The 26,597-nt window shown below is 50.4% G+C and overlaps 1 protein-coding gene across 2 annotated transcripts; it reads left to right on the top strand.

The window, feature by feature from the left end:
- Positions 1-11,666: 11,666 nt before the first annotated feature.
- Positions 11,667-23,022, top strand: Pmvk (phosphomevalonate kinase). Of its 2 annotated transcripts, XM_006976311.4 has the most exons (5): positions 11,667-11,905; positions 14,335-14,398; positions 18,437-18,589; positions 21,283-21,412; positions 22,524-23,022. In XM_006976311.4, exons 1-5 carry the CDS (start codon positions 11,811-11,813, stop codon positions 22,658-22,660), a joined length of 579 nt encoding a protein of 192 aa, XP_006976373.1. In that variant the 5' UTR covers positions 11,667-11,810; the 3' UTR covers positions 22,661-23,022. The 2 variants fall into 2 exon arrangements, with proteins under 2 accessions (XP_006976373.1, XP_042135328.1); XM_042279394.2 differs by lacking the exon at positions 14,335-14,398 and having other exon boundaries at positions 11,771-11,905; positions 22,524-22,805.
- Positions 23,023-26,597: the final 3,575 nt, after the last annotated feature.

A 26,597-nucleotide genomic window follows, 5' to 3' on the forward strand; every position in this document is an offset into this window, starting at 1 on the left:
AGATGCAGGAGCTCTTTATATTCAGCCTTGTTCTAGGCCACAGATGTGTCTGTCATAGGCTTACAACAGGGCCTAGGTGGCTCCCCGCTGGAGTGCAGGGCTGTCCTCGATCCAGACTCACCAGGTCTCTGCCAGCCTGGCTGCTGCGGCTCTGACCTACCTGAGCCGCAGAACCCCACTTCGATTTCTGTCTGAGTCCGCCCACCCTCCCCCACATCTGGCCCCTCCCCCACCCTGGCCTCGCCCCTACACCTGGCCCCTCCCCCTGGGCTGACCTCCTTTTCCATCACTGTTCCACTTCCCCTGGGCCAGGTGCCTTAACTAGAACTTGGGCCTGAGTAAGTTTGGGGTCAGAAAACCTGACGTGCCGGGTTTCTGACTTGATCCCCCACAGGCCCTGGCTGAGATGTCCATACTCCCCTAGGGCTCGGCCAGCCTCTCCTGAAAGTGGGAACCAAGGGCAGTGTCTCACTTCAGTGAGTCACCGAGAGATCAGCTACAGTCCTTTGTGGATGTTTACCGGGAGTTCCTTCTAGGACCCGTGGTCACATATTCCCAAAGCACAGCCCCTATCCCTGCACTGAAAACACCTCTAGATTACTTATGATGATACCCAATGTGATGTGAATGCTAAGTATTTGTTAGATTACATCCTTTGGGGAATAATAAGGGGAGAAAAGCCCTCATATGCTCAAATTTTTCTTTTGTTTCATTTCTGTTTATGTTTGTTTGTTGTTGTTTTCTTTTCTTTTCTTTTTTGTTTTTTGAGACTGAATCTCTCTATGTAGTCCTGGCAGTCCTAGAACTCACTATGTAGACCAGGCTAGCCTTGAGCTCACAGAGATCCACCTGCCTCTGCCTCCTGAGTGCTGGGATTAAAGGGATGTGCCACCGTGATCTGCTGTTTTTGAGTCAGGGTTTCATGGAAATCAGGCTAGTTTGAACTCACTATGTAGCTAAAGCTGCAAGCTGGCCTGATCCCACGGCTCCAGTCTCCCAAGAACTGGAGTTCCAGGCGTGTCCCCATAGCAGGCTCCTTTCTTCCTCTCTCTCTCTCTCTCTCTCTCTCTCTCTCTCTCTCTCTCTCTCTCTCCTTCTTTTCCTTTTCCCCCTCTCCTGTTCCTCTTCATTTTCCCTCCTGGCTTTCTTCTGTTTCCTTGTGGTTGTTTTATGACATGCTCAGGCAGGCCTCAGATTGTGGCTCTCCTGCCTTGTCCCCAGCTGCTGGATTATAGGCATGAGCCACAGGGGCCTGTTTCCTTTTCCCTCTTTCCTTCTTTCTTTCTTTCTTTCTTTCTTTCTTTCTTTCTTTCTTTCTTTCTTTCTTTCTTTCTTTCTTTCTTTCTTCTTCCTTTCTCTCTCTCTTTTTCTTTCCTTCTTTCCTTTTTTTTTTTTGAGGGGGGTATTCTATTTTTGTTTTGTTTTTTGGAGGGGTGTTTTGAGACAGGGTTTTGTAGGCAGAAGTTTCTCTCCTGCCTGCCTGTTCCCAAATGCCCGGCAGCTGCTTCTTAAATAATTGACTCCAAGGCTTACTATTAATTATAAATGCTCAGCCAGTAGCTCAGGCTTATTAATAACTAACTCTTACACTTAACAGCCTTTTCTCGGGGTTGGGGGTTTAGCTCAGCAAGCACAAGACCCTGGGTTTGGTCCTCAGCTCTGGAAAAAAAAAACTTTTCTCAGCACTGCATTCTCATCTTGCTTCCTCTGCATCTGGCTTGCGACTCCTGACTCCGCCCTCCTCCTTCCCATCATTCTCAGTTTGGCTTTCCCACCTAACTTCCTGCCCAGCTCCCGGCCAATCAGCATTTTATTAAACCAATCCGAGTGACAAATCTTTACAGTGTACAAGAGCATTATCCACAGCAGAGTTTCTCTATGTAACAACCCTGGCTGTCCTGTATCGGTGACTTGAGGGGTCCGGGAAGAATCTACAATCAGCTGATAATTAATCTTTGATGATAAGAAATGAATCTATGTACATAAAACTCCTTAGTCCATACACTTTATTATTCTGTCAGTTCTCTCTCTACACAGCTTCTATTCTGCTCTCGTGCCTGGCTCCTTTCTTGCCTGATTTATCTGCTGTCTCCTCTAAGTTCTATCTTAATTCCTTCATCTTAAACCCGCCCCATCTAGGTTCTCATTCATCTAGTTCCTTCCCATATCAGCTCCTCTCCCATCCCCTTCTCTTCCATCTCGTTCCTCTAATATTGTCTTCTAGCCCTTCAATCTAGTTCTTCCCCATCTCAGTTCATTCCTCTCCAGTTCTTACCCATCTAGTTCTTCTGTTCTCTTTTCTCTGTCTTGTCCTCAAATTCTCTAGTCAAAATCCTCTTTCTCCATCTCAGTTCTCATCTCTCCCAGTTCTCTAGGGTATTCAGTTATAAATCCAAGCCATAGTGATCCTCTGGCTGAGCAAGGTCACCAGGCTTGAATTCTACAGGGTCATAGAGGCAGAATTTTCCTCAGGCAGTGACCACCAGGCTTTCTTTTACAACCCAAATGGGAGTGGTAAAAAGAGGAGGTCAACTGAGTGCTAATGACGAGTTAGTATATCAAAAAGGGGATCTATGTGCCCAGTCTACATTCCTAAAAGTGGTTAGGTAAGAAGTAAGGTTGTATAAGAAAGGAGGGTCTCACCCTAAATTGCACAAGAAATAAAGCTATCCGCCTGACCTAGGAGACAGATGTTGTTTCTTATGGCCTTGGATGCTTGATAGACATTTTAGACAAATACATTGTTAGGAGTTCTTGGAAGCACGTAAGAAAATCATAAATCATTTAGGAATATATATATATATATATATCGCAAAAATATCACCAAGACTTCTTTTTTTTTCCCCTTTCACTTACTTCTCTTTATGATATCCTCTTTAATGATTATTTTCCATAATAAGTTCATCTGCTTGGGATGGCTATTTGGTAGGGAAATATTTCTTTCTTTTCTTTTCTTGTCTTTTTTTTTTTTTTAGAATCAGGAGGGCTCTCAGTGAATACTGCAGCAGTCCCGAATTTATTTCTCATAGCCTTTTTATATCCAAAGCAAGGAGGGGCAAAAGATTTCCTTACCATGGTTCAAGGAACAAACAAATGTAAACACCTCCTTAATTCTCAAAACATCTAGTAACCATGCCTTTGGCCAATCATCCTGTTATTCAACCCTAAGAAGCAAAAACAAGCTTGAACTCTCTGACCTTGAGTCGAGATGGACTCAAGTCACAAGCTGGAGTCACTGTGGAATCCCACAGTGTGATATTATAATGTATGTACTATTTTCTTTTTTTTTTTTTTATTTAATGCCGAATGTCATTTATTGAAGGAGGGAGGAGGTCTTAAATACAGGCTTACAGCACAATGGGAGAACCCCAGAGGGCAGAAGTTTGCTAGGGATGTTTTACAATCTGGCATCTAAGCTGTTAAGGCCCATTATTCAGGATACATAGACAAGGAATTTCCTTTAAGCATTTAGGAGGGTGGAATCTGGCAAGGAATTAGCATTGGGAGGATATCAAGGTCAAGGTCAGCAAGCAAGGCAACAGTTACCTAAAACGGGGGCCAGGACCCTACAGGTCCCCCTTTTACTAAAAAATGAGCTTCTGACTTAGGTTGTGTGGGACGTCAGCAGGTCACCTTACCCGTCATGGAGACGCCTGCCCAGGCCACACAGGCACTCTGTCTTAGGGTTTTTCGAGAGGGTTTCTCTGTAGCTTTGGAGCCTGTCCTGGACTAGCTCTGTAGACCAGGCTGGCCTCGAACTCACAGAGATCCGCCTGCCTCTGCCTCCCGAGTGCTGAGATTACAGGCATGCGCCCCCACCGCCCCCACCAAGACTTCTTAAGCCATGGCTTGACCTTTGGAGAAGTCCTTGACTTTTCCAAGTAGTAGTTTTTGTGATAGTAGCTGAATTCCATTACATTTTTCTGCAGCTTGCAGCAGTCCTGGAACTCACTCTGTAGACCAGTGGCCTCAAACTCAAAAATCCACCTGGGATTAAAGGCATGCGCTGCACCGTGGGGACGGACGGACGGACAGACAGACAGACAGACACACACACACACACACACACACACACACACACACACACTATTTTGTTGTTGTTTTAAGACAAGGTCTTGCTGTGAAGTCCTGGATGTCCTAGAACTTGGTATGTCTCAAACTCATAGAGATCCACCTGCTTCTGCCTCCCTAGTCCTGGGATTTAAAGGTGTGGCATTTTTCTTCTTATTATTTTTATTTATTTTTTATTTTGTGACACAGGGTCTCTCTACATAGCCCTGGCTATCCTGGAGCTCACTATGTAGACCAGGCTGGCCCCAAACTCACAGATTATATCTATATGTCTCCTGAGTGCTGGGAACAAAGGTGTGCACCACCACACTCTGCCCCACTTTTCTTTTAATTTTAAAATTACCTTACTTTCAGGGCTAGAGAGATGGCTCAGAGGTTAAGAGCACTGGCTGCTCTTCTAAAGGTCCTGAGTTCAATTCCCAGCAACCACATGGTGCCTCATAACCATCCATAATGAAATCTGGCGCCCTCTTCTGGCCTGCCGGCATACAAGCAAGCAGAACACTGTATACACAATAAATAAATCTTTTTTAAAAAATTACCTTCCTTTCTTTTCCCCTTCCTTCTTTCCTTCTTTATTATTTATATGTGTGGAGAGCGTCTCGACCTCGATGCTACATTGTGTGTGGAGGTCAGAGGACAACTTGCACGAGAGTTGGTTCTCCTGCCATGTGGGGGGCTGGAGGATGGAACAGTTGTCAGACTTGGTGGCCAGTGCCTTTACCTGCGGAGCCATCTCACAGGCCTTCTCTTTCCGTTTTGAGGCAGATTCTCACGGTGTAGCCCAAGCTGACTGACCTGGAAGGCTCCTCTTCCTTCAGCGTCCTGCTTATGGGATTATAGTGCATACCACCACGTCTACTGTTCAAATATTTTGCTGTGGAGTGGGCTGACTCCACAGATTGGAGCTCACTGTTTGATACGGAGGGCCAGCAGAATTGCTGCTGGGGCTGGAGAGGTGGCTCAGCAGTGAAGAGCACTGGCTGCTCTTCCAGGGGACCAGGGTTTGATTCCCAGCACCCACAGGGTGCCTCGCAGTCATCTGCAACTTCAAAGTAAAACCCAAACAAAGCCAGTGGTTGCTTTAATTCTGGCTCCTAGGGGAAACTGGGAGTGCCTGCGCGCTGCAGACGGGAGGAGAGGGCACCATTCTCAGGCCTGGCTACAGCCAGCCCTTGGTTCTTGCCTTTCAGGCTAACTGGAGCAGTTTAACACAAGCAAAATGCTAACAGTACTTGCTTAATGCTTCCAGGAAGCCTCTGCTGGCGCATGGAGAGGACCTGGAGAGTAGCCTCCGAGCCAGGTGGTGAAAGACAGTAAGATCTTGGTGGTGGGGGAGGCGACTTTGGGGAGGGCAAAGGTGAGCTGGGGGAGGGGAGGGGGAAGGAACAACCTATGGCAGAGGAGTGCGAAGCCCGTCTGTGGGCCAAGGGGGACTCTTCCATATGAGAATGGTGTGTGTGTGTGTGGTGCTCCCAAAGGCTTTGGAGGGCGAGGGAAGATGGGTGAGCATTCAGGGAGGGTGGGAGCCTAGGGGATGGGCGAAGAGATGGGGAGCGGGTGGAGTTGATGTGCGCTTGTTGTAGGCTGTAAATTATTTTTACGGGCCAGCCTGGATGGAATGGGGACAAGGAGAAATCAAGGCTACTTGGCCTCCTAGCCTTGGGACAAGTGGACGACTGTGCCTTTACGCAAGGTTGGGAAATGGGGGAAAGCAAAAGCTGGTTTGGTGGGGTGGGGCGGGTGGGGCGGGTGGGGAGGTGCTTGGCTTGATTTGATGATATATGGGCTTAGGAATAGGGCTGGCCAACCTCTGCCTCCACCAAGTTTTGATGCCCTGCCTCTAGACCATGACATCGTCCTCCCCTTCATTCCTCTAGGAGGGGGTGGGGTAGGGGGGTTCACCCTTGGTAGACATCGTTACCAACCCAGGACACTAACCTTCACTGACCCTAAAGGGGGGCACCCAGCAGAGCAGGCTGAGTCATCCTCTGAGGTCATCACTGAGACCCTGTTCTGAAACCTGAAGCCACATGGCCTTGGGGTGGGAGGAAAGCGCTGGGGGGCCCAGCTGAACTGCCTGCCCTGGAGTGTGGCTGTTGGCTCTTACCCAGGCATCTTTGGAGGGAGGGACTAACAGGGGCCATTAACTTTTCAAATTTTCTGTGCATTTTAGCACACTGAGAACTAGATGCAGAAGGAGGTAAGACTATTTTAATAGGGAAAGAAACACACACACACACACACACACACACACACACACACACAGAAATTAAGAGTTGGCTATGGTTTACATGAGTTAGGGGTGATGTGGGAGAGCAGTGGTCTAGGCAACATTTGAACTGAAGTCCTGGCCCTCCCCATCCCACACAGAGTCAAGAATGTAATCAGATCTGAACTTACACTGCATAGTTATTACTGTTACTTTTCAGAGGCCTGGACTAGAACCCAGGGCCTCGGCCTTCTGGGCCAGCGTTCCTCCTGAACTTCATTCAGCCCTCCTGTGCTGTCTCTGGCTCCTCTCCCTAGACCTATGCATCCCATTTGCCACTTGGTGAAGAAGACAAAGAGAGGATCTCCCCCTACTCCCTGGGCTCCTGGTTCTGGAGTCTCCCCTGTCTACCAGCTGCCATCTTACCAGCTCCGGTTTGTGGGTAAGAGGTCTGGAAGAGCCTATACTGAGCATCCTTTCAGAGGTGGGGGGGTAAGAGGTCTGGAAGAGCCTATACTGAGCATCCTTTCAGAGGTGGGGGGGTAAGAGGTCTGGAAGAGCCTATACTGAGCATCCTTTCAGAGGTGGTGTGAGGCTCAGAGAGGAACAACTTATGCAGTCTCCCAAAGTTTGCTAGGACAGATTGGACCAGGAGTCCAGGGTAGCTGAGCTCAAGGCTGAGTGTGAGTGTGCTCCTGTTCCTCCTTCCTGGTCTCCCTCAGTGTACCCCGACCTGTCAGCTCGTGTACACACACACACACACACACACACACACACACACACACACACACACACACACACAGCTTTGAATTTAGGCTCGGAATTGAGCTAGCTCTTTGCAGAAAAGTGTGGTTGTGACCACAGGGGGGCAGCAGCAGGACAGGCTGGGGGCTGGACCTGCTCAGGACTGGGATGGGAGAGGCGAAGGGAAAGGAGAGACCTCAAGGGGCTGCCCCAGGACTTTGAGCAACTGGGTACAGGGTTGTGCAGTCCTAGCCTTGGGTAAATCCGTGGAGGCCCCTTCTAACCTCGGGGAAAGTCCTGGCCTCCCCGTCTCCCCCACGGAGCAGCCGTTCTTTTGCTCCTTCATTTCTTTCTTTTTTGTTTTTTGTTTTGTTGTTTTTCGAGACAGGGTTTCTCTATGCAGCCCTGAGTGTCCTGGAACTCACTCTGTAGACCAGGTGGTCTTGCCTCTGCCTCCTGAGTGCTGGGACTCAAGCATGTGCCTGGTAGGCCTTGTTCTTATCAGTCATCTGGGATACCACCCCACTCCACCCCGCATTGTGCCTGACCCCACCTTGGTACCACTTGATGTGCTTTTAAGCAGATAAAGAAAGCATGGAATGCAGCTGTGGGGGAAGAAGCAGAAGGAAGGGGCTAGCCTAGCCTGCGGAGGTTGGACCAGCCTGTCCAGGAGGCTGCCCTGGCCTGGAAAACATCTGGTTTTGGAGTCAGTCAGAGCTGGTCCAATGATCTAGAGGTCTAGACCTTGAGACGAGTCTCTCAGCCTCTTATTTCATTTATGCGTAGAAGTGTTTTGCTTGCATGGATGCTGTGCTCCATGTGCCTGTGGAGGCCAGAGAGCCTGTCAGAATCCCTGCAGCTGAGTTAGAGATGGCTGCGAACCACCACGTGGGTGCTGGGAATCCAACCCAGGGCCTCTGGAAGAGCAGCCAGTGCTCTTAACTGCTGAACCGTCTCTGCAGCCCTCAGCCGCTCTTTTGATTAGGCGAGAAACGATCTGCCACACAGTAAGTGTTCAATAAATATGGAGTATTAGCTCTCTGGAGGATGGAGGAATGAGGAAAATAATAGTTACAAAATAAGATGCAGTAATGTAGGCAAATGTAGGATGGACCAGGAACTTGGAAAATGGGTTATTGGGGGGGGGGCAGAGAGATCAGGGGTTAAGAACTGGCTGTTCTTCCAGAGGGCTGGGTTTGAGTCCCAGCACCCACATGGTGACTCACAACTGTCCACAGACCCCAGGGATCTGACGCCCCCTTCTGATCTCTGAGGACTCCAGGCACGCACATGGTGCATGGACAGACATACATGCAGGCAAAATACTCATACATGTAAAAGAAAGAAAAGAAGAAATGGAGAAGGGTATCAGCTGGGGGTGGTGGCAACTGCCTTTAATTCCAGAACACTGAGATGGGAGGACTTCAAGTTGGAAGGCAGCTTGGGCCACATAGCAGGACCCCATCTCCAAAGACCAAAACAAACAAACAAACAAAGTGAGTCGTCAGAGGAGTTAGGAAGTAGACTTCAGAGAGAGACATGTGGGTATTGCAGTATGAGTAGGAGTTTGTTGCATAAAGGAATGGTGGGAAGGAACACCAAGTGCAGCTGCTCCATCCTCTGGGCTCTGCAGCGTGAAATGGTCGGGTCCCCAAGGGCTCACACTGTAGAGTGTATGAATATAGCCAGCAGACCTCCTTTAAATAGGCCTGTCAGTGTCTCAACCCGAAGCAGACCTCTCCATTTCCATGACCCATTCTGTTGCAGGAACCACCAGTGTAAGGGATGGGCATAAAAGTATTTACTAAATCATCGTCGTGTTGGTGGCAGAGGTGGCAGCCCACGTTTTTGATCTCAGCACTCGGGAGGCAGAGGCAGGTGGATCTCTGAGTTCAAGGCCAGCCTGGTCCACAAAGCGAGATCCAGAACAGCCAGGGCTGCACAGAGAAACCCTGTCGGGAGAAGTATTTACCAGACCAGAATTACTCAGAATAGCTAATGTAGGCAGAAACATGGAGGGCAGGCAGGTTCAGAGAGAGAGAGAGAATATGATACCCTTAGGAGGGAAGGGAAGGAGTACTTTTACAAAAGCAGTTAAGAGAAATTAGCTGGCTTTGCCTCCTGGGTCATTTGTGTGGAATTATGTCTGAACAAAGCTGAAGAGAGCAGCTCACTAACTTGAGGTAACAATTTTCTCTTGTTTTGTTTGTACGAGGCATCTCAAGTCACTGGGCCAGGCTGCTTTGCAGAGAAGTTGAGAAAAGTGACCTTAAAGGGTGGCTGACCGTATGAGTGGGCAGATTGAAAGGGTTCTGGGCATGACAAGGTCCAGGTGTGTCCTGGGGTCTGCGGAGAGGACTGGCCAAGAGAGTGGCAGAGTCACTAAGGACGATGACAGGGACTGGATGGAAAAGCAGTTGGGAGCCAGTGGCTGAGAATGAGCCAGCAGGGGGAGGGGCGTTAGGACGGAGGGGGAGAGGCCCACAGCCTAGGCAGGAATTCCCAAATGTAGGGAAGTACAAGCCTGAAGTGAAGCATGGGGAACGGCCACAGACTCAACTGTATGCTAAGTTATGAGCGCTAGGAGAGGAGAAAGGCCCTGGAGAGGACATGGGGGGGGGGGGGGAACGACACAGTGAAGCCGGCAGCAGGAAGGAACCACCTGTGAGGAGGCTAGGAGAGCTGGGAAGTGGTGGCGAACGCCTTTAATCCCAGCACTCGGGAGGCAGAGACAGGCGGATCTCTGTGAGTTCGAGGCCAGCCTGGTCTACAGAGTGAGTTCCAGGGCAGCCAGGGCTACACGGAGAAACTCTGTCTCAAAAACCAAAACAAACAAAAAAGGAGTTGTGGGAAGTTTTGTGATTGGGACAGAATTCAAGGGAGGTTTGATTTTAGGGTGGGGCTGGAGGGAGAGGTGAGTGATGTCTGGCAAACGGGGAACTCTGGGTGGAAGTTCTGATGATTTTAGTGACTTCACCAGGTATAGGCTTTGTTGGCCTGGTAAGAGCTGGCTTTCAGAGAGGTCCAGAGAAAGGTTTATTGAAGAAGGGCCAGAAAACGTGTTGAATCACAAACTGTGAAATTACAAAGTGTTTGAAATAAGTAAAACAACACACTGTGATTGGATACTTTAAAATTTACAAAGTATTTTGTTGTAGGGCCATGTGTCCTCTATTTACCTTCCCCAGCCTCTCACTCCCTTCTCTTTATTTTATTATTTTGTGGCCCAGGCTGGCCTGGAACTTGATTGCTTCCACCTCCAGCGCTAGTGAGGAGTACAGGCACAGGCCACCACACCCAGTGTGTTTAGTGTTGGCCACCACTTAGTAGGTAGGGCTTCCAACACGCTCAGGCTAGCGCTAGGAAGGCACTCGACCAGTTGAGCGGCATCCCTCGCCCAGGATCGCAACTCTGATGCCCTTGGCTACTCCCCGTCCTCTTTATTTTAAAGTGATTTGTTTATTTCTGTGGGTTTTGCCTGTATGTCCGTGTACCACGCAAGACCACGTAGTTCCCACAGAGGCTGGAAGAGGGCGTCGGGTCCCCTGGAACTGGAGTTACAGCTGGTTATGAGCGGCCAGGCAGGCGCTCTGCAAGAGCAGCCGGTGCTCTTAACCGCTGGTTTATCGCCAGCCCCGCGCCTCTTTCCAACACACAGGGAAAGAATGCTTTTTTTTTCCCCCAGAGGTTTCTTCATGCTTCACTTTGGTCTTCACAAGACTTTATGGAGTCCATAAAATGGGGGCAGTCATGGTTTGCAGGCTCTATTCTGACAAGCTCAGAAAAATGCAGGGCAGTAAATTCTATCTACAGACAACAGCAAGTGGGTGTCAGAGCACCCCTAATTCTGCCTCTCAATTCCTGGTTGCATGTTGGACTCCGGAGGAAATTGGGTAATCTTGTTGAGGACGACGTCAAAGCCCCTTCTTAAACCTATACTACCTGATGTCGCCGATGTACCAAAAACCTTTGGAGAGGAGAATGTGGCTGAAAAAAGGATTACTTAGCTCTTTTTTTTTTTTTTTCGAGGCAAGGTTTCTCCGTGTAGTTTTGGTGCCTGTCCTGGATCTCGCTCTGTAGACCAGGCTGGCCTCAAACTCACAGAGATCCGCCTGGCTCTGCCTCCTGAGTGCTGGGATTAAAGGCGTGCGCCATCACCGCCAGAGATGCAGAGATTACTTAGCTCTTGCTGGCGGCCTCTGCAGTTACACAACCTGTTCAACAATGAAATAGTCGGCGTTCTACTAAGCCCCTCCCTCGCCATGACGCCACGAAACACACCCCATCATGTCATTGTCTGGTTACTTTGGAAAGAGCTATTTTTAGTGTGGGGCAAACACATGCTTGCTTTAGTGCATGCATTATAACGCACAAATAAAAAGGCAGACTGGCAAATGCCTTCAACATTACTATTTTTCTTTTTCTTTCTGTTTGCAGGGTTGTGTGGAAGGGACTCTGAGGACCGTCTTCCCACGCCGCGTCTACCTGGGTTTAGGATGTCAGCCGAGAAGGCGGGGTCGTGACGTCACTCGTGGGCGGAACCGGGCTGTTCTAAGTGCGTGTTGGCGGGGGGGACACTCCTTAGATACGAGTGTAAGGCTCTTTTTCTTCCGGGTTCTCTCGCCCTCTCTCTGCGCGCTGGTTTCGACTTGGGCTATGTGGTGTGAAGAAGGGGCGGGGTCCCTCCTCCCTTCTGCTTCGACTGGACGCGTCCACTCCGTGCTCGGCTGGAATTCAGGGGTCCGAAGTGTCAGCTTTAGGCCCGGTGAAGCGTGGTGGCCCCATGGCCCCTCTCGGAGGCGCCCCGCGACTGGTGCTGCTGTTTAGCGGGAAGAGGAAATCCGGGAAGGACTTCGTGACCGAGACGCTGCAGAGCAGGTGTCCGCGGGTGTAGGGAAGCCGGAGGATGGGCGCTAGCTACCGCAAGTGGTGGGCATGATGGAGGGAGCTCGCCCAGGGCAGGAGGGGCCGAGCGGGAGGACGCGGGGCAGGAGGAGGTAGATCCTCACCGTCAGTGAAAGAGCAGCCTGCACACGACCTCCTCAGAGAACCAGGGGCCAGCCTCTGCAGGAGCTCTGAAGCTGTAGGTCTCTCTTCAAGAAACATGAATTACACTCACTACCCAGGCATCTTCAGTGTGTCATTCCTGTTCTACGACCGTGTTGAGGTAACTGGTACAGATAAGCAGACTAAAGTGACACCAAGCGTTTTCTCAAGACCCACGTCTGAGCGGGTCTGTTCCAAAGACAGTCTGCCCAGAACACCTGTAACTGCAGGGATTTACTGGATATTTTATGCCAGGCACTGAGCGTTTATATCATTTCATTTAACCCACATAGCTTCTTTGTCAAGGAGTGTTATTAGCAATTCCAAGTCACAGATGCAGAAGCAGGGGGCCCTTAAGAGAGCTAAAACCTGGTGTGTGTGTGTGTGTGTGTGTGTGTGTGTGTGTGTGTGTGTGTGTGTGTGTAGTCCAGCTGCAGGGAAGGCCAATGCAGGAGAATCACTCGAGCCTAGGAATTCAAGGCTAGAGTTGACAACATGGTGAGATTCTGACTATTAAAAAAATGTTAAAAGCTGGGTAATGGTGGTGCAAGCCTTAACCCCAGCACTCCAGAAGCAGAGGCAGGTGGATTTCTGAGTTCAAGGCCAGCCTGGTCTACAGAGCAAGTTTCAGGACAGCCAGGGCTACACAGAAGAGAAACATTGTCTCGAAAAACAAACAAACCAAAAACCAACCAAACAACAGACCAAAAAAAAAAAAAAGTTAAAATTTACACTGGTTGGTGGTGGCGCATGCCTTTAATCGCAGCACTTGGAAGGCAGAGCCAGATGGATCTCTGTGAGTTCAAGGCCAGCCTGGTCTACAAAACTACACAGAGAAACCCTGTCTTGAAAACAACAACAACAAAACAAAAAAAGGTCAAAATTTACCAGTGTCATAAAGGAGCAAATTTGGGGTTCAAATTCAGTTGTGTCTGCCGCCAAGTAATACCTTTCACTCACTCACTCTGTCCTTCTTTTCTAGTTGTTTTTAAAGATTTATTTATTTTATAGGTCTGTGTTTTAGTGTGTCTGCATGGTGTGTGCAGGTGTTCTTGGAGGCCACAAGAGGGCATCTGATCCCCAGAACTGGAGTAACAGTTGTGACCCTTCGAGTGGGTGCTGGGAATGGAACCTTGGTCTGCAAGAACAGCAAGTACCGGGAATAAAGGCATGTGCCGCTATGTCTGGCCCACATCCAGCCATTGTAGACTTCTGGGAACTCATGGCTCAGCATTTAGTGTATGATCTGTTATAGACTTCTTACCTGGTCTGCTCCAGTCTTGCCTATTGCTGAATGGGCATTATATAGGGTGGTTAGAGGGATTAAATGAATAGATACATGAATTAGAATGATTCTTAGCCAGGAATAAAATGTTGGCTGTTTTTAGTTACTGTTTTCATTACCAACAAATGTTATTTTTAGCTAACTAAACCTCACTCAGCCTCAGTTTCTTCATCTGGAACATGAAACGTGGGCTAGTGAGGTAGTTTAGCAGGTAGAGGCATTTGCTGTCAAGACTGATCTGGGCTGAGCAGTGGTGGCGCATGCCTTTAATCCCAGCACTTGGGAGGCAGAGGCAGGCGGATCTCTGTGAGTTCGAGGACAGCCTGGTCTACACAGAGAAACACTGTCTCAAAAAACAAAACAAAACAGACTGATTTGTAACCTACACACACACACACACACACACACACACACACACACATACACACATCAAAAAAAGAAGGAAGGGGAAGCACCTGTTTCACCATGTAGGTGCTTAAGAGCATCTGTGAGTCTGTGAGCATCTCAGTGTCAGGTGGATATTGGGACTCCTACATTGGGACTTAGTATAGCACCCAGTAGATGGTTGCTAAGTACACTGAGTAACTGAAAGCACAAATTATTAAAGTTGTGGTGGCCGCGTCAATTTATACCAAGGTCTCTGTGGCTCTGAGAGAATGAGTTTAGGGTCCCAGCAGTAACCTGATCCAGCCAGAATGTCACCTCCCATGGCTCTTATTTATAGGTTCTACCTGTTAGTTTCAGGGCTCCTTCATATTCCTTTGACTCTCATAATAATCCTGTCTGAGTGATAGGGCAGACGATGTTATCTTCATTGTTTTCATTTTATAGCTGAGCAAAGAGGATCACAGGAGGGGAGACCTGCCTGATAGATTCCCATGGTAGAAAGGAGCAACAGAGGCACTGGACTCCTCTTCTAGACACTGGAGACTCTTGGCAGCTTAGGCTAACTGGGTTCTGATTCCCTGTCCCGTAGACTTGGAGGTAACATCTGTGCGGTCCTGCGGCTCTCTGGTCCACTCAAGGAGCAGTATGCTCGGGTAGGTGGTGACTTGTGGCGTCTGGGGGGCTGGAAGGAGCCTGCTTTTGAATTTTGGAGCTGTGGCTGCTGCTTGAATCACTGGCATGGTCCCAGTGACTCTAGATATGAGACCCTGCCTTTAGAACAAACAAAAAAAGAAAGGCTCCAGGAAGGGCTGTCGACACTTGAGTTGGCAGCCCTGATGCCACCTGACTCATAGGGGTCCATTGCGAGACTGGCCCACCATACTGATAAGGATCTGTGTTATCATCCTCTCACTGAAAACTATGGCATGCCACCATACTCTCCCACTCCGCTGACCTGATGCAACCCTGGAATTATTAAGGGCTGGGGCGATAGTGCAGTTGGTAAAATGCTTGCTGGACCCAGGTCCCTAGTACCTACGTAAAAAGCCAGGCATGGCCATGAACACTTCTAATCCCAGCACCGGGGAGGCAGAGGCAGGCGGACCTCTGGGCTTGCTGGCCAGCCAGCTTAGCCTGATTGGTCAGCTGCAGGTCCTAGTGAGAAACCTTATCTCAGAAACAAAATTAACACCCCCCCCCCCCCCCCCCCCCCCCCCCCCCGAGGTGGACGGAATAGCACCCGAGGTAGATGTCTGACCTCCAAATGTATGCACATACCTCTTCCCCCAAAGGAATTTAGTCATGTGAGTTGTCAAGATATATTGTTAAGTGCAGTGTGTTGCTGTGCTAGTCGGTTTGTTTTGGGGTAACACAATATCTGAGGTGGGGTACTTTGTACAGAAAAGGGGTTTATAGCTCAAGTTCTGAAGGTCCAAGCACATGCTGTTGGCATCCCCTTAGCTTCTGGTAAGGACCTTATGGTGGAAGGACAGTGGACAAAAGGAGGGTCACGTGGTAAGAGCAACTGAGGGGAGAGGCCTGGATCCTTTTATAAAATAACCTACACTTAGGGTGACCAATCCAGTCCCATAAGAGTGGGAACTCATTAGTCCTCCCTGAGAGCCACAATACCTCAGAGGCCCCCCAATACCCACCCTACTGGGGACAAGGCTGAACGGAGATCTGGTGGGACAAACCATACTAATAACTGAGAATTAGAATCATACACGGTGGTGCATGCATTTAATCTCAGTACTCAGAAGGCAGAGGCAGGTGGATCTCTGTGAATTTAAGGCCATCCTGGTCTACAAAGAGACTTCTAGGCCAGCCAGGGTTACAGAGTGAGACATTGTCTCAAGGGGAAAAAAGAAAAAGAAAAAACAAGGCATTGTAAGTATTTTTGCTCATATATCCAGCTCTTCTTCCAGCACACATATGAGGTGCTTGTCCTTTTGGGCACTGTCCCAGCTATGAGGGATGCAGGCCTGTGGTGCTGGAAAAGCCACCATGGGACTGTAGTGTTGGCTGCCTCGGGGAGGGGAGGAAGGGAGGGAGGAAAAGAGATTTTTATTGTAAATGAACGCATCTCTCTCTCTCTTTTTTTTTTGGTTTTTCGAGACAGGGTTTCTCTGTGTAGCTTTGCTCCTTTCCTGGAGCTCACTTGGTAGCACAGGCTGGCCTCGAACTCACAGAGATCCGCCTGGCTCTGCCTCCCGAGTGCTGGGATTAAAGGCGTGCGCCACCACCACCCGGCGAACACATCTCTTTTGAATTTCGGTTGTTGCTATCTGACTGTTATTACTTTGAAACTGGGTCTCTGGCTGGCCTAGAACTCACAGAAATCCACCTGCCTCTGCCTCCTGAGTGCTGGGATTAAGGCGTGGGCCACCAAGTCTGGCCTCTTTTGACTTTTAAATCATGTGGATAGAAAACATACAATTATTGATTATTAAAAAGGGATTGAAAACTGCATAGGAACTCCCAGCATCTTAGACTGCAGGGAAAGAACAGAGAGGCAAGGTCAGGTTTGCACACAGTGAGCAGACCAAGGTCACCAGCGCTGGGTGCTGAGCCTGGTGTATGCGCCCTTCCAGGGACCTGAGCTCACCTCCTCTCCTTCAGGTGAATCTACAGCCCTGGCTCCCCAGATTTCTACCAGCTCGGCTGGCCTAGTCATAGGGTAGCAGCCTGAGAGACCTCAGCGGGGTAAGGAGACTCAGAGGCTTCCACATTTTCTCTGGGAGACTTCTTCCCAGTGAAGCTGATGGAGGAGTTCCTCAAGGCCAGGAGGAGGAAGGAAGGCAGAGGAAGGGGTGCAGCCCTCCTTAGTGGGGCCTGGGGCGCAGCTTCAAACCCACTGTCTGCTCCTGAAGTTCCTAAGCTAGGCTCCGCCCAGACCTGCTGACAGTGTATTGTATTTGTCTTTAGTGCTGGGCATGGAGCCTTCGACCCCAGAAACTCTAGGCAAGTGCTCCAATCCATCACTGACCTACCTCCCCAGACTCAGGAGGTGGCAGTTTTCAAAACGCCGTAGGGGGGTCCCGATGGCCTGGTGGTCCTTGATATTTGCCGGTGGTTCAGCATCATTCCAGCAGTGTCCCCACCCCAGCAACTGGAACCCCAGAGGGAATCTCTTGACACATTGATTTCTTCTTCAGTTAGTGGGAATCACCATTGGCTAGGTGGGTCGGATGCTCCTGGAGAATAGACAGATCGTAAGTAGGGCTGCTCACTGGCTCGCTGAACAGCGTCTGCCACTGTCACCAGGACACGGAGAGAGCCCAGGAGAGCAGGTTTCTCTTCGTTGAGTTAGTAGGGGAAACCAGAACATGAACTGGTGTTTTTTTTTTTTTTTTAATTAAAAAGATTTTATATGTATGAGTATTTTTCCTGGTGTATATCTGTGTACCACTTGGGTGCCTGGTGCCCTCAGAGGCCAGAGAGGCCGTTGGATTGCCTGGAATTGGAGTTACAGATGTTTGTGAGTCATTGTGTGGGAGCAAGAAATTGAACCCAGGTCCTCTAGAAGAACAGTTTTTGTTTTTGTTTTTTTTTTCCAGACAGGGTTTCTCTGTGTAGCTTTGCGCCTTTCCCAGAACTCACTCTGTAGCCCAGGCTGGCCTCGAACTCACAGAGATCCGCCTGCCTCTGCCTCCCAAGTGCTGGGATTACAGGTGTGCGCCACCACCGCCCGGCTTGTTTTGTTTTTTTAAGATTTATTTATTTATTAAGTATTCAGTGTTCTGCCTGCATGTATCCCTGCAGGCCAGAAGAGGGCACCAGATCTCATTACAGATGGTTGTGAGCCACCTTGTGGTTGCTGGGCCCTGAACTCAGGACCTCTTAACCTCTGAGTCATCTCTCCAGCCTCTGGATGATTTTGTCTTTTTCTTTCTTCTTCTTCTTTTTTTTTTTTTTTTCCTAGATAGGGTTTTTCTGTGTAGCCCTGACTGTCCTGGAACTTACTCTGTAGACCAGACTGGCCTTGAATTCAGAGCTCTACCTGCCTCTGCCTCCTGAGTGCTGGGATTAAAGGTGTGTGCCACCACCACCTGGCTATGGATGATATTTTTGAGAACCCCTTTCTGTTCTGTAGCCATCTGGATGGATCCTTTGCTTGTCATCGTCTCTGGAAAGTGGAAGGCAGGTGTAGAAGCAGTTTCCGGGGGGTCAGGGTAGTCGCTCCTGCCTAAGGGGTCCTCTGGGTGTATAAGAGCCTAGGAATGCCCAGAGCCAAATGGAGTGATGTTGTCTCAGCCAAGTGCCAGGACCTTCGGGATGGATGAGGGGAAGGGGAAGATACCTCTCTGGAGTTTGTGATGGAGGCAGATGATGCCAGGAAACAAGGCTTCTGGTTGGAATGCGGTTTTGCTTTAGTTTTTCAAATTCCCCGCTTTGGCTGAAGGCTGAGGCTGTGCCCAGGGGATGCCAACTAATTTCAAGATTAGTTGAAGCCAGAAATGATTGGGAAAATGAAACCCTCAGAAGAGAAGAGCTACACCACACATTTCAAACAGTTTCTGGAATTGTCCTGAGACCCCCCCAGCTTTCAGGTCTCCCCCTGGGCGGCGTTCTCTTCCTCTTACCCTGCTCCCGGCTGGCTAGTGCCTGGGAAGGGAGGTGGCGCCAGGCGGGGCGGTTCTTCCCATTTTAGGAAAGACTGTGTCATAGATGGACTGTGCTTTGGGCAGGAGCATGGCTTGGACTTCCAGAGACTCCTGGATGCCAGCACCTACAAGGAGGCCTACCGGAGGGACATGATCCGCTGGGGGGAGGAGAAGCGCCAGGCCGACCCAGGCTTCTTCTGCAGGAAGATCGTGGAAGGCGTGTCCCAGCCTGTCTGGGTAAGAGGGTCAGCGTGGCTGGCAAAACCCGTCTTCCCAGCCCTTTGCTGTGGCCATCTCTCTTCTTCACTGCCCCCTGGTGTCCAAGTCTCTAACATCTCAACGTCTCTTGCTGGTGTCTCTTGCCTCAGTGACCCGTTTCTGCTTGGAAGCCATGGGACTCTTTAAGAATTAAGCCACGAATCACTGGCCTGTCTAGCGTTCACTGGTGGCTCCCCACCGCTCTCCTGAGCTAAGTCCAAGCTTTGATGCAACTTTGGGCCTTGATGCAGGCCTGCAGCCTTTCCTTTCCTAACCGCTGTGGCCACCTGCTTCTCTTCTGTCAATCATGTGATCATGCTTTGCTTCTTCTTTTTCTTCTTTTTTTTTAAAAAAGATTTATTTATTTATTATCTATACAGCATGTATGACTGCAGGCCAGAAGAGGGCGCCAGATCTCATGATAGATGGTTGTGAGCCACCATGTGGTTGCTGGGAATTGAACTCAGGACCTCTGGAAGAGTAGTCAGTGCTCTTAACCTCTGAGCCATCTCTCCAGCACCCCCCTTTTCTTCTTTTCCACTTTTTTGTTTTTGTTTTTTTTTTTTTGAGACAAGGTCTCACTCTGTAGCCCTGACTGTCTTGGAGCTCACTTTGTAAACTAGGATGGCCCCAGACTCACAGAGATCCACCTGCCTCTGTCTCCCAAGTGCTGGGATCAAATGCATGTATCACCACGCCTGGTGGATCATGCTTTTGTGTGTCTTCTTCCTGCCCGACTGCACTTTCCTGCCGTTTTTGCCTGGTTAACTCCCACAGTTCTCATGTCCACCTCCATGGACAGTTCTCATGTCCACCTCCATGGGGAAGCCTTCCTGGATACCCATTATTCCTTCTTTTTTTTTTTCCTTCCCCTAAGACAGGGTCTTATTCAAGACAAGGCTGGCTTTGAATCTCCCAGATAGCAAAGATGACCTTGAGCCCCTGATCATCCCCCTGCCTCCACTCCCCAGGTCTTAACTAGTTCACAGCACCCTATGCTGGGCCTTCCTTATTCATTCTTGTGCTAACTGTGGAGTGTTTCCTTGTGCCAGGCACCTGTCCAGGTCCTGAGGATGTGTTGGTGTAAAATGCGATGAAAACACTACCTTCAGGGAACCTGATGTTCTAGCTGGGAGTTGGGGAGACAGGTACTGAGTAGATGTAGACGATGCCAGGTGGAACAGAACAAGACAGATGGCGGTGTGGGCAGTCTGGGGAGGGACTGCTGTTTAAGGGCCTCAGAGAAGGTCATAAGGTGAGCTTGGAGCGTGACCTAAAGGAAATGAAGGCGTGAGCTGGATGGGTAGTTGGGGAAGTAGCTTTCCGGAAAGAAGGACCAGAGTGCGAAGGCTGGAGGCCTGTTCGTGATATGTTTGAGAGACAGCCATGTGGTGGTTGTGAGAGGTTAAGGACAGACCTTGTGAGGCTTTGGAAGAGTCTAGAAGTCACTGGGGTGGGGGTTCTGAGAAGAGGAAAGACACAGCTTAGGAATTAAAAGGCATCTTGGGGTGTAGGCCAATGGTAGAGCATGTGTTAGTATCTGGAGATAGTTCTTGGTGGGAATGTGGTTGAGGCCCTGAGGCTGGGGAGATGGCTCAGTGGGTAAAGTCCTGCAGCTCAGATCCCCCAGAACCCACATCAAAAAGCCAGGTAGAAGCTGGTGCAATATCCCAGTGCATAACGGCATTTGTTGCCAAGCCTGAAGACCTGAGTTTGATCCCCAGGACCCACATGGTGGAAGGAGAAAACTGAATCCTTCGAATTATCTACACACACACACACACACACACACGCACGCACGCACGCACGCACGCACGCACGCACGCACACACACACACACGCACACACACACACACACACACACACCCCTGGGATTATAGATGTGGTGCTCATGGCCGTAATCCCAGCACTCAGGAGGCAAAGGCAGGCAGGGGGATTGGGAGTTGAATGTCAGCCTTAGCTACACAGCAATTTCTTGGCCAGCCAGGGCTGCATAGGGAGACCTTGTTTGGAAACCAAAGGATGTAACAGGCTTGCTCTGGCTGCTGGAGAGCGGGTGAAGTAGGGGGGGGGGCGCTCTAGAGCGGCCTGTGGGACAGGCTGGTGTCTGGCTGGAGCTCAGGGCTGTGAGAGACTTGGGAAGGGGCCAGTTTTACATGGATTTTAAGGATAGAGCCAGCAGGAGTGGAGTGGGTGATGAGTTGGGTATGGGGTAGAAGGACAAGGGTTTCGTTCTGGGCAGCTGTCGTTTTTCTAAGATAGGAAGAGTCAGGAGCGGAGAGGTCAGGAGCGGAGGAACTACGTTTTGGCCATTCTGGGCTGACGTTTATCTATCTGTGCGGTGGGCCCTGGGTATTGGAGAAGTTGCTGCGTATCTCGGGTCCCTCCTGCTGTGTGGTATGTGCCAGCGCCAAGAGAGCAGGGCAAGGTGTGTTTTGTTTATGACTCCATCCTCGGTGCCTGGCACAGGGCCAGCGCACAGTAAGTACACTCAGTGCCCCTTACTTAGTACCACAGCCGGGCGATGGAGCTGTCCGGCGGGTGGCAGGACTCAGAAGCGTTTGTTCAGGGAGCTGCACTATTTTTCTGGCTTCTATAGCACGTGCCCCACCCCCCTTTCCCCCTCTAGCGCTTTGTCCTAACGGTCACCTGTTTGTGTCTCTCCTCTGCAGCTGGTGAGTGACACACGGAGGGGGTCTGACATCCAGTGGTTTCAGGAGGCCTATGGGGCGGTGACCCAGACAGTCCGCGTCGTAGCCTCGGAACAGAGCCGCCAGCACCGGGGCTGGGTGTTCACGCCAGGTAGGCTGCCGATGACACCCCGAGGCTCAGCACACGGCTCCACCACCCCTGTGCTCTAGGTCTCCTGCTTGCCCCCCAGCAGGCCTGGGGGGAGTGGGTGAGAGCTTGGGAAGGGGAATCGAAGGCCTGAGGGATGGGTTGGGAGAAAGCCAAGTTGCCAAGTTCGTAGGGTATCTTCTTTGGCTGTCTTCTCAAGGCCATGGACTTCTCTGGCCAGGCTCTATTCTGTGGTCCTTAGACTTGGCTTTCCCAACCTGGTGGGGGCTAACAGTGGCTGTGAGTGAGCAAGCTGAACAAACCCTGCTTCTGTTTGATTGACACATCAGGGGGCTGGACAGGAAGTTTCCCAGGCAGCTGTGAAGTACAGCTCAGGCCTCTGAACTGCCCCAGATCACTCTTCTTTGGTACACTCAGATTTATTTATTTATTTATTTATTTATTTATTTATTTTGGTTTTTCAAAACAGGGTTTCTCTGTGTAGCCCTGGCTGGCCTGGAACTCGCTCTGTAGACCAGGCTGGCCCCGAATTCACAGAAATCCACCTGCCTCTGCTTCCCCGAGTGCTGAGACAAAAGCCGTGTGCCACCATGCCGGGCAATACCCTCAGATCTAATGATTGTGACTGCTACTAACAGTGCATCTGCTGGGCACTCCGGCGGCCGGCCTGTGTCTGGTGCTTTACACACTTCCTGTTACTCACTGCTTTACCACTGCCCCAAGGCTGCGGCTGTTCCTGTACTCATGGCAGATGAGGGCTTTGGCCCAGAAAGGTCAAGTCTCCTTCTCAAGGCCATGAAGGTGGTGGAGGAGGAGCCACACCCTCACCCTGCTTCCAACCCTGAGGACACAGCCTCCCAGCAGACCCCAGTCCAGCACATGCCAGCCTGGCCTAAGAGTGTGACGCCCCTTTGGGTAGTCTGTAGTTTTCGATGACCCGGTCTGCTCTCTGTAGACAACAGCAAGGGCAGAGTGATTTCTTCAGGGACTGCCTGGGAGCTCGGCCGGTGGTGGGAGGCCGCAGCTGCTCACAGAGGTTCTCAGGGGGAGGCACAGAGTGGATGCCTGGTTTGAGGAGGGCTGGGGCCTGACTCCTCTCCTCTCTCTCTCCCAGGGGTGGATGATGCTGAGTCAGAGTGCGGCCTGGACAACTTTGGGAACTTTGACTGGGTCATTGAGAACCACGGGGATGAGCAGTGCCTGGAAGACCAGTTGGAGAACCTGCTGGAATATATCCGTGCCAAACTTTAGTGACCAGACGTCAGGGGCGAGCAGAGACGGCTGCACTGGGCGAACACTGGTCCTGCCACATGCGGCTCCCTAGTCCTAGCTGAGGTCGGAGAGCAGACAGTCTGGCTCTCCATTTCCAGAGGTATGGGAAGGATGCTCGTGAGCAGTGGGCAAGTTTGGAAACCTCTGGTGTGCTTGGCTCCCCTGGAGGGGACGCCCTCCTCTTCAGGACGCTCTCAGGGCAAAGGAGGGTGCACTAGTTTTACTTGAGGCAGGACCATTCCCATGCCCGTGGATGACCAGGCCTGCTGAGCCGTGATGGTTCTGCTTCCCTGTGTGTGCGCTCTCGGCCCTGGAATCCTAATAAACCTCCTTGGAACACAGCTCAAAGATGGAGACCTCTTACTTCCCTGTATCTTAGAAGCGCTGGGGTGTCGGGGTAGGTGTGGGTCCCTGCTCTGCCTTGCACCTGGCTAGAATGAATCCTGCAGAGGTTGACCTGAGCCTAAAGCCTAGGACAGCCCTCCCCCACCCCCTTTCTCCCTCTTGTTTTTGAGATAGGTTTCTCTATGTAATAGTCAGGGCTGTCCTGGAACTCACTCTGTAGATCAGGCTGGCCTCGAACTCACAGAGATCCACCCCTCTGCCTCCCAAGTGCTGGGATTAAAGGCTGTGCCACCGCCTCCCAGCAACCTTTCCTCATTCTCGCCCACCCCTGACTAGACTGGTATTTTTATATCCCTTACCTCATTTTAAAGATGACAAACAGGTCACACCCAGTGGGGACCTCTTGTATATTGGGCGTGGGTGTTCATGAGAGTCGTGAAATCAAGACACAGAGGCACCTGACCTCAAGGATGGGTCTTAGCCTTTTCCAGCTGTGGGGTGGGTTTGTCTCTCCAGACTGAACCTCCGTCCCTTAGCAGAGGGCCAGACTACCGCTTACTAACTTCGAGAGCTAGATTGCGCCCGCCGCCAGCTGGAGTGGCCTCTTGGAAAGCCATGATTGCTATAGGTCCTGGGACCTTCTTTGGGAGTCCGTACCCTCCCCTTACGCCTGGGCAGCCACTTCAGAGACCCTTCACTGGACCTAAACACTGGCACTTGTCATTGAGAAAAATGTTCTCTTAGCATGGTGGGTCAGTAGTACTTTCTGGCCTCAAGGAGGACCCCTCTCCCATGGGGCACAGTCTAAGGGCGGCAGATAGGGCTTTAAAAGAGAGAGGGGCAGTGCTTCTGGGAGAACAGGGTTACTTGATCCTCCGGCACAGCCTGAGATACAGGGAAGACTGGCTCCCCTGGAGGGGACCAGCCAGTCATTGTGATGGGGTGGGGGTGGGGGTGGGGGTGGGGGTGGGGCAGTAGACCCGCGAGGGAAGACTGAGTATCTGACTAGAGATGTCTTGTCCTTTTATTTAGCAACTGTAACTCTGCCGCCACCAGCAGCCTTAGGCCCCGAGGGAATTCTGTTCCCTCAGGCTCTGGCTCTTTCTGAGCTAGGAAGGGAACTTAACTAAATCTCTGTCCCTCTGAAGAATTTAAGATTCAAAGGTTGAGGTAGAATTCTGCTCCTCAGAGAGGCTGAATAACAAGTAGCACACCTCTTCTTCTCCTTGCTCACGTCCTCCTCCCAACCCCCGCCCTCCCAACCCCTGGCCCCCCCTCATAAACCCTTCTCCACCTGGCTCCTCCCTACCACTTCCTGTCAGCTAGTTGCTGACTCAGCCTCCCGACCACAGATGAATTTTATTTAATCAAACACATCTTTGCATCATTAAACGAATGTTCCAGAGCATAAACAAAAGTAACACATCTTGACATAATAGTCTACAACAGCGACGGGAAGGGCAACATTGATGCTTTTGACAGGTACAGGGAACACATGCAAATGGACTGGCTAAGAGGCTGTCATAAGGTTCTGAGCAAGGAATAAAGGCTGGGGAGAGCCGCGGTGTCTATGTGGTAGATGGGGGTGACTGATTCAGCCCCCTGGGAGTCAAGGCATATTCTCATCAGCTCCAAAGAGGAGCAGAGGTGTTGGGTGGATCCAAGTCAGACTTCCAGAAGCACCTACACATGATCGGATGAACGCCTTTGCTCAGCCTGGCTTGTGTAGCATAGCTTCGTGTATTCTCCCGCGTGAACTTCTCTGGCACCCACGTAGGCCAGTGTGGGTCCAGGAGCTCAGGATGCAGCTGTTAGTCAGGCCTGGGCTCTGCCACAGGAGGATTTGTTCTCCAGTGAAGAAGCCCAGGAGGACAAATTGGACAGGGTAGAAGCCAATAGAACCTGGATGCCAAGTGACTTCGGGCCTGCGCTTACTGCTGTCTCCCGGGGGCAGCCTTCAGTGGGAAGGTGTGTGCTGGTGCCTCCTTTGCCTCCTTTCCAGGTAGCTGAGGCTAGCCTTAAACTTCCTCTCCTTCTGTCTCTACCACTCAGGAGCTGGGATTACACACATGCCCCATCGTGCCCATAGATTACACACATGCCCATAGATTACACACATGCCCATAGATTACACACATGCCCATAGATTACACATATGCCCATAGATTACACACATGCCCATAGATTACACACATGCCCATAGATTACACACATGCCCCATCGTGCCCATAGATTACACACATGCCCCATCGTGCCCATAGATTACACATGCCCATAGATTACACACATGCCCCATTGTGCCCATAGGTCACACACATGCCCATAGATTACACACATGCCCCATCGTGCCCATAGATCACACACATGCCCATAGATTACACACATGCCCCATCGTGCCCATAGATTACACACATATCCCATCGTGCCCATAGATTACACACATGCCCATAGATTACACACATGCCCATAGATTACACACATGCCCATAGATTACACACATGCCCCATCGTGCCCATAGATTACACACATGCCCCATCGTACCCATAGATTACACACATGCCCCATCGTGCCCATAGATTACACACATGTCCCATCGTGCCCATAGATTACACACATGCCCATAGATTACATACATGCCCATAGATTACACACATGTCCCATCGTGCCCATAGATTACACACATGTCCCATCGTGCCCATAGATTACACACATGTCCCATCATACCCATAGATTACACACATGCCCCATCGTGCCCATAGATTACACACATGTCCCATCGTGCCCATAGATTACACACATGTCCCATCGTGCCCATAGATTACACACATGTCCCATCGTGCCCATAGATTACACACATATCCCATCGTGCCCATAGATTACACATATGTCCCATCGTGCCCATAGATTACACACATGCCCCATCATACCCATAGATTACACACATGCCCATAGATTACACACATGCCCCATCGTGCCCATAGATTACACACATGCGCCATCATGCCCATAGATTACACACATGCCCCATCATGCCCATAGATTACACACATGCCCCATCATACCCATAGATTACACACATGCCCCATCGTGCCCATAGATTACACACATGCGCCATCATGCCCATAGATTACACACATGCCCCATCATGCCCATAGATTACACACATGTCCCATCGTGCCCATAGATTACACACATGTCCCATCGTGCCCATAGATTACACACATGCGCCATCATGCCCATAGATTACACACATGTCCCATCGTGCCCATAGATTACACACATGCCCATAGATTACACACATGTCCCATCGTGCCCATAGATTACACACATATCCCATCGTGCCCATAGATTACACACATGCCCCATCATACCCATAGATTACACACATGCCCATAGATTACACACATGCCCCATCATACCCATAGATTACACACATGCCCCATCGTGCCCATAGATCACACACATGCCCATAGATTACACACATGCCCCATCGTGCCCATAGATTACACACATGTCCCTCATGCCCATAGCCTTCCAGCATCTAGCTGGGGCATCTCACTGGCATGTTCCC

The sequence above is a fragment of the Peromyscus maniculatus genome, chromosome 6 (genome assembly GCF_049852395.1).
Source record: "Peromyscus maniculatus bairdii isolate BWxNUB_F1_BW_parent chromosome 6, HU_Pman_BW_mat_3.1, whole genome shotgun sequence".
Classification (NCBI taxonomy): Eukaryota; Metazoa; Chordata; class Mammalia; order Rodentia; family Cricetidae; genus Peromyscus; species Peromyscus maniculatus.

Coding starts and splice junctions, on each gene's coding strand:
- Pmvk (XM_006976311.4), top strand. CDS start 11,811: ATGGCCCCTCTCGGAGGCGCCCCGCGACTGGTGCTGCTGTTTAGCGGG. Junction 18,590..21,282: donor GCGTGTCCCAGCCTGTCTGG/GTAAGAGGGTCA, acceptor TCTCCTCTGCAG/CTGGTGAGTGACACACGGAG. Junction 21,413..22,523: donor GGGCTGGGTGTTCACGCCAG/GTAGGCTGCCGA, acceptor TCTCTCTCCCAG/GGGTGGATGATGCTGAGTCA.